Source organism: Eleutherodactylus coqui, chromosome 9 (genome assembly GCF_035609145.1).
Source record: "Eleutherodactylus coqui strain aEleCoq1 chromosome 9, aEleCoq1.hap1, whole genome shotgun sequence".
NCBI classification, from domain to species: Eukaryota; Metazoa; Chordata; class Amphibia; order Anura; family Eleutherodactylidae; genus Eleutherodactylus; species Eleutherodactylus coqui.
The window spans coordinates 29,653,276-29,666,915 of record NC_089845.1 but is presented as its reverse complement, the minus strand read 5'-3'; the positions used below and the strand labels follow the sequence as shown (position 1 = coordinate 29,666,915).

The following is a 13,640-nucleotide window of genomic DNA, read 5'->3' as shown; positions in this document are numbered from 1 at the left end:
GAGATCTCACCGCCCCCTGCCGACACCCGAATCTTTAGAGACGAGCGGGCAGGTACTTGCATAAGGCACTACTCGCTCGAGTAGTTTGCCTTATCGAGTATGCTCGCTCATCTCTATTACAGAGCGTACACTCATCTCATGCATGAAAGTGACAACAAGAAAAACCCGGTAAACTCGGCCCTCTCACAAACACACGTTATATCGGTGGAAGGAAATAAGTGTCCGTCAGCTCCATGTTATGCCAGGTATGCTGGAGATCAGAAGGTAAAAACCAACTAGTCCAATAACTCGTTGGCTGGATCAGCTGATAATCTTCGAGTCTCATGTTTGTGCCCCGTTACGGCTGTCCTATTAATGTTCCAATATTGTTTTCTTTGTGGTTCGTATTCCCATCCAATTTCAATTTAGTTAAACCATATTGGATGTAAGAACAGGAATGACATCACATGTGAGGAAATCCTGAAAACCGGACCTCTTGGGCGTCCCTGAGGACTGGAGTTGAGAAACAGTGGCCGCTAACTGCCATCTGAGATACCAGAATAAGCTATAATGTGGCAACAGAATTTGAATTTTTGGATTGTTTTTTCGTTAACACCAAAGAAGAAAAATTCTGTCGTGAAAATTAACCCTTTCCAATCCACTGCCTGACATCTAAAGACATTCTGTGATTGAAGGCTGTACAGCTACGATGTCGGAAGACATCCGGCAGGGTATTCTTACTGTAGATTACTGGCCGCTCTGTTGTCAGGGGTCTCTCTAGCCTGTCCCATACCACAGTACTGACTCTAGCCAGCAGATGGCACCATTGTATAATGGCAGAAAGGGAAAGCCCCCTAGGAAACCCTGAATCCAAAATTGTATTAACCTTTTGCAATCCAAAGTTTCTATAGATTTACACATTATTTTACGTACATTTTACTGGATGTTCTTCATATTTCTTCATGAGAATTTTATTTCCCATTGAATGCCAAATAAAGTTTGTAAAAAAAAACAAAAAAACTTTTTAACAACGCCCTAAAAATGTAACAAAATTAGCAAAGTCATCTTGACCTTCGTGTAACTAGTGCAGACAGAATCTGGAAGGGAAGCTCTTGGTCACCAAGCAGATAGATAGCATTTTGGATGGGAGACTCTACCGGAGGTCCGTACGGTGTTAGACGTCTGTAGACCGGATACACAGTAATGTCCGCTCTTCTGTCAAGACCTTTAGCATCTAGAACACTAAAGGGATTTTTTTCTTCCTTGGATGAGCTTGTTCCTTGCTGTTACAATAAGGCATTAGTGTACATTTTCGGGGCAGCGCTTTTATACTCCACTTGTTTATTATCCAGTCATACATTATAGTATACTATTTATTCTGCTCCATAAGTTATTTTTTTTGTGTTCTGGTCAATCATACAGTAAGTACTGCATGTCTTTGGGCTCGTACCGTAGTTTAGCACTTTAAGTTATGTGATGACAACATCATTGTAACTGGAGAAGTTGTACATATTTCTTAAAGCGATGCAATACCTAATTTCTTTGTATTACTTTATTTTTCCTCACAAAGTGGCCAGACGTGTGTGTGGTATAAAATCACACGTGGCGGCACTATGTATCAAACTGTTGTACATACAACCAGCCAATCGGAACGCTTTACATTTTTCCATAGTGTTTGGATGCAAAGCTGAACTCTGGCCGGTGGCGTTGGACAGCGAGGCTCGTTTCTCTCTGGTCAGCCGCCACACTCGGCCCGTCGTTCACCAACTCCAATGTATCTAGGCTCTACTTATTCTGTGTTGATGTTAGATGTGATCTGTATAAAATTGTTCTTTCCGATGGCGCCTCATCCGCCCTCCGGCTGTATAGAACTCAATCTCTTTCTGGACACAGAAGACAAAATGGAATATTTTTTTTAATATTTTTTCCTCTGGGTACTTGACTAGAAATATAATCGATGGTATTTTTGAATATTTGTGAATATATTTAAAATGTGTGTGGAGTTATGGCTGAAAAATCAACTTTTACAAGTGTAAAGAAAACAAAGAAATGTATCTGAATGCGTTTGGCGCCAGATCTACCGCCGGCAGGTGAGAAGACGACCGCAAGAGTGGGATGACTTGTGTAGAAATTAAAGGGAATACAATTAAACATTTAAACTGAGAATGAAGCCTTGTGGTTTATTGTATGAGCGTGTAATCATTCTGTAGATCAGGGGCACACGATATTCTCACCCGAGGGCCACCATGTCAACTGTACCACTTCAGAAGGCGATAAAACTTAGGATAAAACTTGGGACGTGAAACTCGGCCCAATATTGTGCCGGGCGATGTGCGATTTCCCTGCAGATTCCAGGCTGTTTTGTATTAAAAAACATCTCACATCACTTTGGGGAGGTACCGATCCTCTGCGACTCTGTAAAACAATGGGAAACACTTCGCTGTGGCATTCAATGGGAAACGTTGCATCGCACTCAGGTGCGCCTAGAACGTGGTGCAATGCTGCTGCCCACCCCATTGAAAACAATGGGCAATGCGATGCAAAAATAATACATGCTGTGATTTGATCCGACAATCGCTCCATTCAATCTGCCTCGCTGCAGAGGGTGCAGCATGCACACACTGACTGCTCTAGGAATAGTTGGGGGGTCTTGGTCCAGAGACCCCCACCCATCTGACATCTATCCCCTTCCTTATCATGGCTCACAGTTGGGATGAGGTTTTGGTGTGCGGTGTTGTTGGCTCCAATGCACAATGTTGAGGCAAATAAGTTCCACTTTTCTATAAGACCGGGTGCAATGGGTGTTTTTACACAGAGTGGCTTTTTAGTGGGAAGGTTCCAGAAACACTATTCTTGTTCAGTGTCTTTTGTTCATGAGCGGTTTAATAGACCGTTTTGGGTTCTTTCTCCCTTTCTGAATTTGCTGTTGTATTTCTGAGTGGTGATAAAGAGACTCAGTCGCCATCCTTTTTGCACCCCGTCCCACTGTGTAGAGTGATGTGTCTGCTGCGTGGATCTGTGCTGGAGTTTTGGAGAAACTTGCTTTTTAAGCAGTGGCAGTACATGCATGGAGGACCACAGGAAGTAGTCCTGGATATTCATGAGCTGCAGGCTAGCTGCCCTCCAGCCAATAGCTGACCGCTGCCTGCCTATTACTGGGGGGTAGTGAGGGAGCTGCCAATCATTGGCTGGAGGGTGAGGTGGGTGTGGCATCTGCACTGCATACAGTCTGCAGTTTATGAATATGCAGGACTACTGTGTCTGGCTGCTACTAATTAAATGCAAGTTTTCTCAAACTCCTGCCCAGATCCCCACAGCAGACATATCCCTGTTAGAGGTACTACCTTTGTTTTTGCAGCTCTCACTGAGAACCTTAGTGGCAGTCTCTTTAACAGAACACCCAATCAAGGAGAGCTGTAAGTGTGATGTGATGCTCACCCAGGTCTTTAGGTAGGCCCCCTGCACACGGGTGGAAATTCTGCAGCGGCATTTCCCGCAGAATTTCCGCCCCTGGACGCCTGCTTAGGAGTGCATTGCAAAACGCAATCCGACGCAGACGGCCGCAATTTTGTCTGTGTGAATATACATGCGGGAAAACAAACCGCGGCATGCTTTATTGCTGTGCGGGTCTCGCAGAGGTCAGCACATAAATGTCTCTCCCGGCTCTGCTCTGCGCATGCGCCGGCACATCAACAAGCTGGAGCCGCGGGAGAGGTGAGCGCCGCACTGGTCTCTGCAGGGGCTCGAGTTGGGTCTCGCTGTGAGAATTCTCGCAGCGGGATTCGACCTGGCTGTCTGCAGGCAGCCAGCTTTCTGCAGCTTCATCTCTCTAGAACAGAACTTCTGGAAGTTGTTTGCATTAAGGATCATACTAACTAATCTTTCTAGGGGAGAACAGACTTGTGAGGAACCAGGCTTTGTGTGCCTTTGTTTAATGGTAAAGTACATATAAATCACACTTTCAATTTAATCATCTTCAAAGTGTACCTATGACCTTGCAGAATAAGAGTGCGTTCATGTCGGCAGTGGTTTTCAGCTCCAAATGAGACAAAGACCTGTTTATGCTTTTGTTTTGTTTTTTTAACCTATTAATTTCAATGGGTTTTCAAAGAACAAAAAAATGAAGGAACGCTTTCAATTTGTTACCTTTTTTTAAATTCGGGTAAATGGCGCCGCCTGCAGCAGAGATGGAGAGCCCTGGTACTGCTTCCAGACAAGCAGAATGTTTCCACAAGACGCACTGACATGCGGATAAAATGTAACCTTTATTTCACAATGCCTGCTGCGCAGGAGATGCATCATAACCGCAGCGCTACATCCGGAAACCAAATCACTCTGCAACTTAATATATTCACAATATTCCCACAGCTATTATGAACACATTAAGCCGACGTGATCCGGCATACAATGACGGCGGCTGCCTCCTATCTGTATCAAGGCTTCAGACAACAAGTGAGGACTGAGAAGTAAGTCTAAGCACTTTGTAATGAAGGTTAAACATAATAAATGGCGAGTTCAGTAATTGTTCCGAGAAACTTGGACCGATATTGCATTCTTAAAATCTGCGACTTGTACCTGCAAATGTGATGCATTTTGCAAGAAAAACATGGCCGCTCTGTGTTGCACACTATTCACATGTGTGGAGGAGAAAATCACACGCACTTCTAATTGTTAAAGTTGTAAAATTCTCATGCCGGCGAGTGATGGGAGTGTTGGATACTGAGCCACATAACAGGAGAATGCTTGGTCTGGGTGAGAAGGTGTGTAACTTACTGCTATGGAGAGTTAAACTAACACTAAACTGTTTATATAAATGGTAAAAACATTAATACTGAGTGTTGGCCCTTTAATAAATGTAGGGAAAAAAATTGTAGTGTCTGATGATAAAGCAAATGTATTCAATAACTTTCTCTAGTGTATTCACAGAGGAAAATAAGTGTCAGATGAGATGCAGAGTGAGGGCTCGTTCAGACGAGCGTGTTTGGGTGCATGCATACGCACGCACAAAAACACGCTTGTATTTACAACACTGCATTCCCTATGGTGTGTGCACATGTCCGTACTTTGCAGGTGCGTGCCTGCAAATATAGGACATGCGTGCACCATAGGGAATGCACGCATTGTTTTAAATCCCCAGCTGCTGATAGATCAGCTGTTCAGCAACACAGTGCAGGGGATAGCAGGAGAAGACGTGGCTGTGCCCCGGCAGCTGAAGGGAGGTGAGTACCTATTTTTTTCTTTGTTTTACTATTTTAAAAGGCTTTTCAGGGAAGGGCTTATGAAGCCCTTCCCTGCAAAGCCACTAACAGCTGTCGGGGCTCAGCGGAGACTTCTGCCGCTGTCCCCGGCTCTGTAGCGCTGCTGAGCTATCAGCAGCTGGGGATTTAAAATCCTCTCCTGCTGGTAGCTCTGATTGTGATTGGCTGAAGCAATTCAGCCAACCCCAATCAGAGCTACCAGCAGGCGGGGATTTTAAATCCTCGGCTGCTGATAGCTCAGAACTACAGAGCCGGGGACAGCGGCAGAAGTCGTGGCTGAGCCCAGGCAGCTGAAGGGAGGTGAGAATTTTTTTTTTTTTTTTTTTTTAACTATTTTAAATGGCTTTTCAGGGAAGGGCTTATGAAGCCCTTCCCTGAAAAGCCATTGACAGGATTCCGGCAGCAGGATTCTCTACCGCAGCTGTCATGTGTGACAGCTGCGGTTGAGAATTGAAGAATTCCTTTTGCTGCATCTGCCACAGATGTGGCAGATGTAGCAGCAGGGAATTCTTTTAACTAGCGGGGTTGAAGGATACATCTGCCGCATGCGGTAGATGTGTTCTTCATGCCCGCGGGGGTCACAGCAGCGGCGGAGAGGTACATTTTTTTTAATTCTTTTTTTGTTTTGCACTAAAATGTTTCTTTTTCAGGGAAGGGCTTATATGTAAAGCCCTTCCCTGGAAAAGAATGCAGGGGACCGGCAGAGCATTGTTTTCAATGGAGCCGCCGGCAGCAGCCGTGGTTCCATTGACAACAAGCACGTAGCTGTGTTCACGCGTGCTTTTGCTCGTACCTAGGTGCAGATGTATGTACGCACCTAAGTACACACCAAAACACGCTCGTCTGAACGAGCCCTGAGGAAGTAAACTCTCCACTAAATGTCGCCAGTCTAACTCAGGAAGAAGTGCAGAGCCGCCTTTAAAAGATTAAATTAGACAAATCGCCAGGTCCTGATTGCATACACACCCGGGTTTTAAGTAATGTGATACACAAACCCTGATATTTAAGGACGCCATAGTGTCTATTCCATTGGTTTGGCGTATAGCAAATGTGTTGTAGGTAGAGATGAGCGAGCGTACTCGGAAAAGCACTACTCGCTCGAGTAATGTGCTTTATCCGAGTATCGCTGTGCTCGGGTCTGAAGATTCGGGTGCCGCTGAGGCTGACAGGTGAGTCGCAGCAGAGAGCGGGCGGGACAGAGGGAGAGAAAGATCTTACCTCCGTTCCTCCCCGCTCTCCCCTGCAGCTCCCCGCGCCGTGTCGGCACCCGAATCTTCAGGGACGAGCACAGCGATACTCGGATAAAGCAAATTACTCGAGCGAGTAGTGCTTATCCGAGTACGCTCGCTCATCTCTAGTTGTAGGTATTCAAAAAGGGGGTAAAAAAAACAAAAACCTGACACTACATGCCAGTAAGTCTTGCTTCTATTGAAAGTAGAATTTTGAAGGGTTTCTAAAGGTCCATTTACACGGGACGAGAGTCGGGCAAACAATGCCCCACACTCGTCCATGCTTCTGCACAGAAGCTGGCAGAGCTGTCTGCTCATGGAGCGGCCAGAGGGGGACGGGCCGGGCCGGGGCAGGGCAGGAGCTTTCTCTCCTCTCGCTCCCCCGCCCCCCTTTATTGAGATACACAGCGGCCGTTCACTACTGAACGATGAGCTCATCATTTATGCAGCATACAAGGTCAGCGCTGAGCTCATCGTTCGATTTCAACAGCGGACATTCAGTAGTGAACACCCAAAAAGCAGTCAAAATCTACACTGTCTATTTTGAAACAACCCTGCCCATTTCTGCTACATGTAAACATACACCGGTGGTAATAGGGGCCCCCCACGGCGTCTCCCACCGATCATAGGGACACCCCACAGCGGCTGCCCCACCCACCTCTGAGACTCACATACTTACCCCTCCGCCTGGTGGAAGCTCCACTCCTTGGCAATGATACCGGTGTACACTGCGATGTCAGTGTGCTGCCAGACTCCTACTCCCGCAGAACCTAAGAGGAGCTATTGCAGTGAGTGAATGAATGCGGCAGGGGAGCCGTGGCCCCTGCCGTATTTACGAACGTGGTGAGCGCCCTATGGCGGCGCGTTCCGGTAGGGAGGGCTCTGCATGCCGCCTCTGGCACGCGTGCCATAGGTTCACCAACACTGTTCTAGACGCTCCTTGGCGTCCGCCACTACCAATATATCATCTAGATATGGTATGATCAAGATTGATTTCCCCCCCCCCCCCCCCCTTCCAGCTGGTTACTAGTTCCCCCCCATAATTTTGGTGGAGATGCAGGGAGCAGGGGATATCCCGAATGGGAAACAGGAAATGGTTGGTCTTTCCCCTCATGCATAATGCAAACCTTAGATACCCTTTAGGTCTATTGACGCCATGAACGCTCCCTTCTTTATTAGCTTTGTAACTGAATTTATCAACTCAATCTTAAGTTTTCTGTATTTTATATGGATATTCAAAGGTTTCATGTTGATTATCATTCGTGATTTTCCGTATAGTGTCTTTACTGAATAAACAGGAGCAATGGCCCCCTGGTCCTTGAGAGACCGGTATAGAGAGCCTCGTGTGGTGCAGAGTGTAAGCTCTCGCATACGACCTGAAGGTTGCAAGTTTGATCCCCGCAAGAATCAGGTAGCCGGCTCAAGGTTGACTCAGCCTTCCATCCTTCTGAGGTCGGTAAAATGAGAACCCAGCTTGGTGGGGGGTAATAAATAATAATTACCTGAAAGCGCTGCGGAATAAGTTGGCGCTATACAAATACCATGATTTGATTTTTTTTTATTACTGCCCCCCCTATTGTAGTAGTTCTCTTACTACTCATTTGACTGGCTGAGCCGAGCCTGGCATTAATACATTTTCTCTCTGGTGGGACACTAATTCTAACTGGTAGCCATGTTTTAGGATCCTAGGAATCTAGGTATCCCTGCCGATATGGGCCCACCCACTCGCAAAGGCCCTTAGACTCACTCCCACAGCATGGCATCAAGGCCTAGAGACCTCCCCTGGTGAGGGTGAAAGAGAAAAGCCTCCTCCCTCTCGGGGTAGCTCCAACAGGGCTGCTCCACGTTTAATGTGGTCATCAGTAACTCTACAATATCCTCGGGGTTAAATAACCCCCAACAACAAGGAACTAGAAACACAATAAATGGATATACTTCCCATACATACATTTTATGCAGCAACTTTTTACCCAATGGGCTCCTTCTGCCCCCTGCTGCGGTAGTAGTTACATCCAATACTGGAGTACTCATTGTGTGAGGTATTGCAGATTGAATCCTGCGGTGTCCAGAGAACGCTTTCTCCAACATGACGTCCACTTTGGCTTCTCTCAAATGCCTTTATATTTTTTCTGTTTGCCGCTAAGCCACGCCCCCCACCATTGCATGGGTCACATGGTCCCTGCAGGCTCAGCAATAGTCATTAATACAAAACTGTGTAAAGAAATTATCTACATGAGAGAGGACGCAAGGAGTGTGCGAGAGGAGAAGTTGGGGCGGAAAAGTGCCAAAGGAGGTTTAACACTGATAAATATAAGGTTCTGCACAGGGGCAGGAAATACATGTCAGCATTACACACCAAATGGGAAACCACTGGGGACACCGACATGGGAAAGGACTGGGGGAGTTTAGCTAACTGCAAGCTTAACTGGAGCAACCCGTGTCAGACAGCTGCTGCCAAGGCAAATAGGATCATTGGGGGGGGGGGGGGGGGGGTTGGGGGATCAGAAGAGATCTAGAGGCGAATGACGAGAAGCTTGTTCTTCCTCTTTACAAGTCACTGGTCAGACCACACATGGAGTATTTTTAGGCACTGGTACTCAAGAAGGACGTATCAGAGCTTGAGCGGGTACAAAGGTGGCAACTAAAGTAATAAATGGAAAGGGCGGACTACAATACCCAGAGAGGTGATCAAAATTGGGGTTATTTAGCTGAAAGAAAAAAAAAAAAGGGAAACTGAGGGGAGATGTAATAACTATGTATAAACATATCAGATACTCATATCACCATAGGACTAGTACATGCAGGAGGCCAGAGGATGGCGGCAGGGATGTCACAAGCCTGCATGCTGCCTGAAGTGTAAAGTGCGCCCTCCACGTCCGCAAAACAACCCTCCAACATACAAGATACCCAACACATGTGAACCATTGAGACTTGTCTGAAGTGACAGTAATAGTGGCCCCAGCACTGGCCCCAGTAGTATCAGTCACCCCCTTAATGGCCCCAGTAGTAACTGTGGTCCTGGATCTCCAGCGGGGCGGCAGCTCAGTAGGCGTTTTACTCACTCCATCCACATCTCTGGTCCGCTGAGCCTGGGGCCCCTGCCCCCTCCCCCGGCGTCCTTGCTCTGTACAGGCACCATGGAAGGTCAGGGGTGACAGACCGGTGGAGCAGAGCTGTGGACTGAGTAAATGAATGCCTGTCAGGTTGCCGCCCAGCTGGCGGTTATTTTCTTACCAGTCTTTAATATGGCTGGTAATTATATTTACCAGCCAAGTGGCAACCTGCCACCAAGTCCCACATGGCCTCATGGGAATAACACTTAAAATACAGTCTGAAACTGGTCTAAACTGTCCGAGTAAAGATCACACATCTATAGGGTATAAAACACGAAGGAACACACTACTTAAATAACACAAACTTTATTAACCATTCCCGGGTCGGTATGAGGAGCCGTCAAGGGGTCTCATCTATGAACACTAACGAACACCGTTGCCCACAGCCCAACACTCCCGCTCCCATTTTCCAGAGCGGATATGAATATGGAAGAAGCAATTTGATTAGCTGCTCTTAATTGTCCTAAATTTTGTATATTATGGGGCAAATTTACTAAATCCTCCAGACCAGTCAGACGGCGGAACCTCACAGTCCTAAAAAGTATCCCGTGCGTTACAGCGACTGCGCTGAATGATAGATCTGAGCAGCTTTCCTCGTCTAGTCAGACTTTATACCTCCTATTAGTTAGCTTACTTTTGACAGACCCTGCAACGAAATTACGCATTTTGGCAGCAAGAGTCCCATGGCAGGCCACGCCCATCTCCAAAGCCATACCCACTTTTCACAGTTGGCAAAAAGTGTCTAACATGCATGGCACCGCCTCCCTCATATGTTAAACGGTTTCCTGCTGCATTTTCAGCAGTAGGTATGCTCCTATGTCCTTTCATAGTCAGCCATGGGGAAGGTTGGTGTGTATGGAGGGAGTTTGAAGTAAAAAAAACAAGAGGTTTTCTTTTTTTTTCCTTTTCCGCATGGCGGCACTTCATTGATCACAAACTATAGCCACATAATCCAAACAATAGAATAATGGAAGTACTTTTCTCGTAATAAAGGACTTTTTATTATCAGTTTGTACCCTTTGCGCTCGGACTTCCAGCTTACATGGCCTGACGCTGGCCTACTCGTATGCCCGCCACACTGTGCGCTCCCACCAGGGTTGTGTGCCACAGGCCCGCCATCGTCTGGAAAGCAACATGGTCCTTTAATAATGAAGAGTAAAACTAATGGAGTATCTACAAAGCACAACACGGCCGTATCCACTACACTTCACATCCACCGCGCTCGCTCCAGCTGCAGGCGTCTCCGCTCTTCGTGAAAGGCATCCAGAATGCAAAGCGTTTGCCCAGAACTTTGTAACAACTTCCATCGATGCTGTTTCGCGGTTACACATTTGGGTTTAAAAAAAAAAAAAAAAAAACTCCAAAAAACCCACAAGCATCCCAAGCGCCTTGCGATTCCAATACCTGCTCCTCGGGCTTCGTCATGGTTGTAGCCAAGAGCAGAGAAAGCTGCAATATCCCCACGTACGGGATACCGCATGAGCTCTATATCTACAGTCCAACCATACATCCCAGCAGTAGTAACTACCGTCATCCTAGGGGTTAATGTTCATAAACTGGTCTCCTCGCATACCCTAACTGGAACGTTGTAATGGCGATCGTCCTCCGTTATGAGCGTTACCACCGGCCAGTCAGCCTGGTCATCGGGATAGTGCGTAATAAACTCATCGGTTCCGTATTTGTATAATCTATATACCTTGATGGTGTGCTGCAAGGCGTATCCAAGGAGGAACATCTCCACCTAACGAGAGACAAAATATTAGTGAGTAACCCAAATGCTGAGTGTAATACTCCCAGACACCTGGGGAGGGCGATAGGGGTCCCTTCCTATATTATATAGGGGCATCGTGTAGAATTACATATGTATAATGCAGGATACAGACAGTTCCTACTCACAGAACTGAGACTCCAACCCAGTTTTTGGCCTTGGATAGAAGACACCATTCCAGTGACCCCATGAAGTGCAGCCTAGATGCTCTTTGTCTTCTTAAATATTTCCTACTACCGCGTTTCCCTGAAAAAACCCTGTCTTACATTAATTTTTGCCCCAAAAGAGGCACTAGGTCTTATTTTTGAGGGATGTCTTATCATACTTACCTAACAGACTCGGTCCAGGTCCTCCCGCAGCTCTCCGGAGCTCCAGCATGCTTGCTGGAGTTCTCGGCCACCAACAGAAAATCGCTTCCTGGTTTCCGGCTCCAGGAAGTGATGGCTGTGATTGGCTGAGTAGCGTTTGAGAACCAATTACAGCCAGTGTGTTGTGGAGGCGGGATTTATGCATTGGCTGAGCAGCAGCATTGATTGGCCAATTCCTAAATCCCACCTCCACAACATGATGGCTGTGATTGGTTCTCGAGGGCTGCATTGATTGGTTCTCAAGTGCTGCTCAGCCAATCACAGCCATCACTTCCTGGAGGCAGGATTTATGAATCCCGTAACCAGGATGCGATCTTCTGTGGGCGGCCGAGGACTGCAGCAAGCTCACTGGAGCTCTGGAAAGCAGCGGGAGGACCAGGACCGAGCCTGCTAGGTAACGTATGGCACTTTTTAAAAAAATGTAATGCAGCTAGGGCTTATTTTCAGGGCAAAGCTTATATTTCAAGCCTCAGAAAAAAATTAAAGGTTAGTGCTTATTTTCAGGGTAGGTCTTATTTTCGGGTAAACAGGGGACTTATTGATCTCAGTCATAAGCAAAGGTTGACCTGCAAGATCATTCAGCTCTGTCAATTGTTGGCAATAACCGCTCCCTAGAAAAGAAATGAAAAAAGAGGGTGGAGCAAGACCCAGTGAGGGTGGTGGAATATTTAAGGAGTACAAAGAGCTTTCAATGATGGAGTATTTTGAATGGTGGAGGTGCTGCCAACCAGATGAAGCTCCACCAGTGTGGGCGTTAGTGTAGCGAAAAAGGATGTGAAAAGAACTGGTATGGAGGCGCAACCCTCTAAGCTACTAGAAGATGTAGATCAAAGTCCAATGTGTGATGGTGAAAGCACTTCTTTTTTATTATTTTTTCACAAATTAAAAACCAGCTGGTGCTTTCACCATCACACATTGGACCTTGATCTACATCTTCTAGTAGCTTAGAGGGTTGCGCCTCCATACCAGTTCTTTTCACATCCTTTTCGCTCCCTAGAAAGGGATTTCAAAAAGTGAGACTACAAGGTGTCTTGTTGGGGAACATACCTGCTCCAGTCCTCCGGAGTGCCCCACGTGATTTAAGTGATTCTTCAGAAACTCACAAGGATTATTAGAGGTGTTCCTCGCAAATAATAGCCATGAGAAGACAGGAACCTCCTCGCCATCTTCACTGGCGTTAAATAAGTCTATAGCGGTTTTCAGCATCAGGAACTTCACTGCCTCGTACAGGTAGTACTCCTCCTCAGTCTGGAAGATCTCATCACACGAGGCTTGCTTCTTGTCTGGGCTCTGGATTTTACTCAATTCGCACCACTGGATTAAAAAAAATAATTAAAGAAAATATAAGAAAACATTACTGCATTTATGGTAAAGCTAACGGAAAACAAGAAGGGCGGAGACACAAGCTGCGAGGCCGGAAGAATAAGAGGATCCAAGTCTCCTCTCATCTCGGTCACACGAGAAGCTCATACCGCCTCCAAGCCTCAATAGTGTAGCGGTTCCTGACGGATGGTGTGACCGCCGGGTACAGGGCAGAGCGAGGCATGCAGTCATTCCACAGACTACATTACAGTTTATCACCTCTTATGTATTAGCTTTGATTTCTGGAAATAAAAATGTAAAATGAAAGGTTGGCTTTAATTCGACATCAGTGGAAAGTACTCAGCGGCGGCACAGAACCGGCCATGAATGTATAAGGCACTCAGAGCCTGCAGATGCTTTCACATTTTGATATGTTGAGGTCTTATCCAAATTTTAAAAAAAACAAAAACAAAAAAAAACAAAACAGTTTTTCCACATAATGGCAAGGAAAAAGAAATTTTTGTAAAGAGTTTCTTTCCATTTACTTTTTGATTGTTTTCCTTAAACACGGTTACAGTTTTAGGGACAAAATATAAATTAGATACAACACAGAACCACAGAAT

General features: G+C 46.2%; 1 protein-coding gene across 2 annotated transcripts in view; it reads right to left on the bottom strand.

Moving 5' to 3' along the window:
- Window positions 1-10,553: 10,553 nt before the first annotated feature.
- OTULIN (OTU deubiquitinase with linear linkage specificity) overlaps window positions 10,554-13,640 on the bottom strand; it is a 33,222-nt gene continuing 30,135 nt past the window's right edge. For both annotated transcript variants that reach the window (XM_066579193.1, XM_066579194.1), the window contains exons 9-10: window positions 12,763-13,029; window positions 10,554-11,320 (exon numbers count right to left, since the gene is read on the bottom strand). In XM_066579193.1, coding sequence (XP_066435290.1) covers window positions 11,129-11,320; window positions 12,763-13,029 — 459 coding nt within the window. In that variant the 3' untranslated portion in view covers window positions 10,554-11,128. The remainder of the gene's footprint in view (window positions 11,321-12,762; window positions 13,030-13,640) is intronic.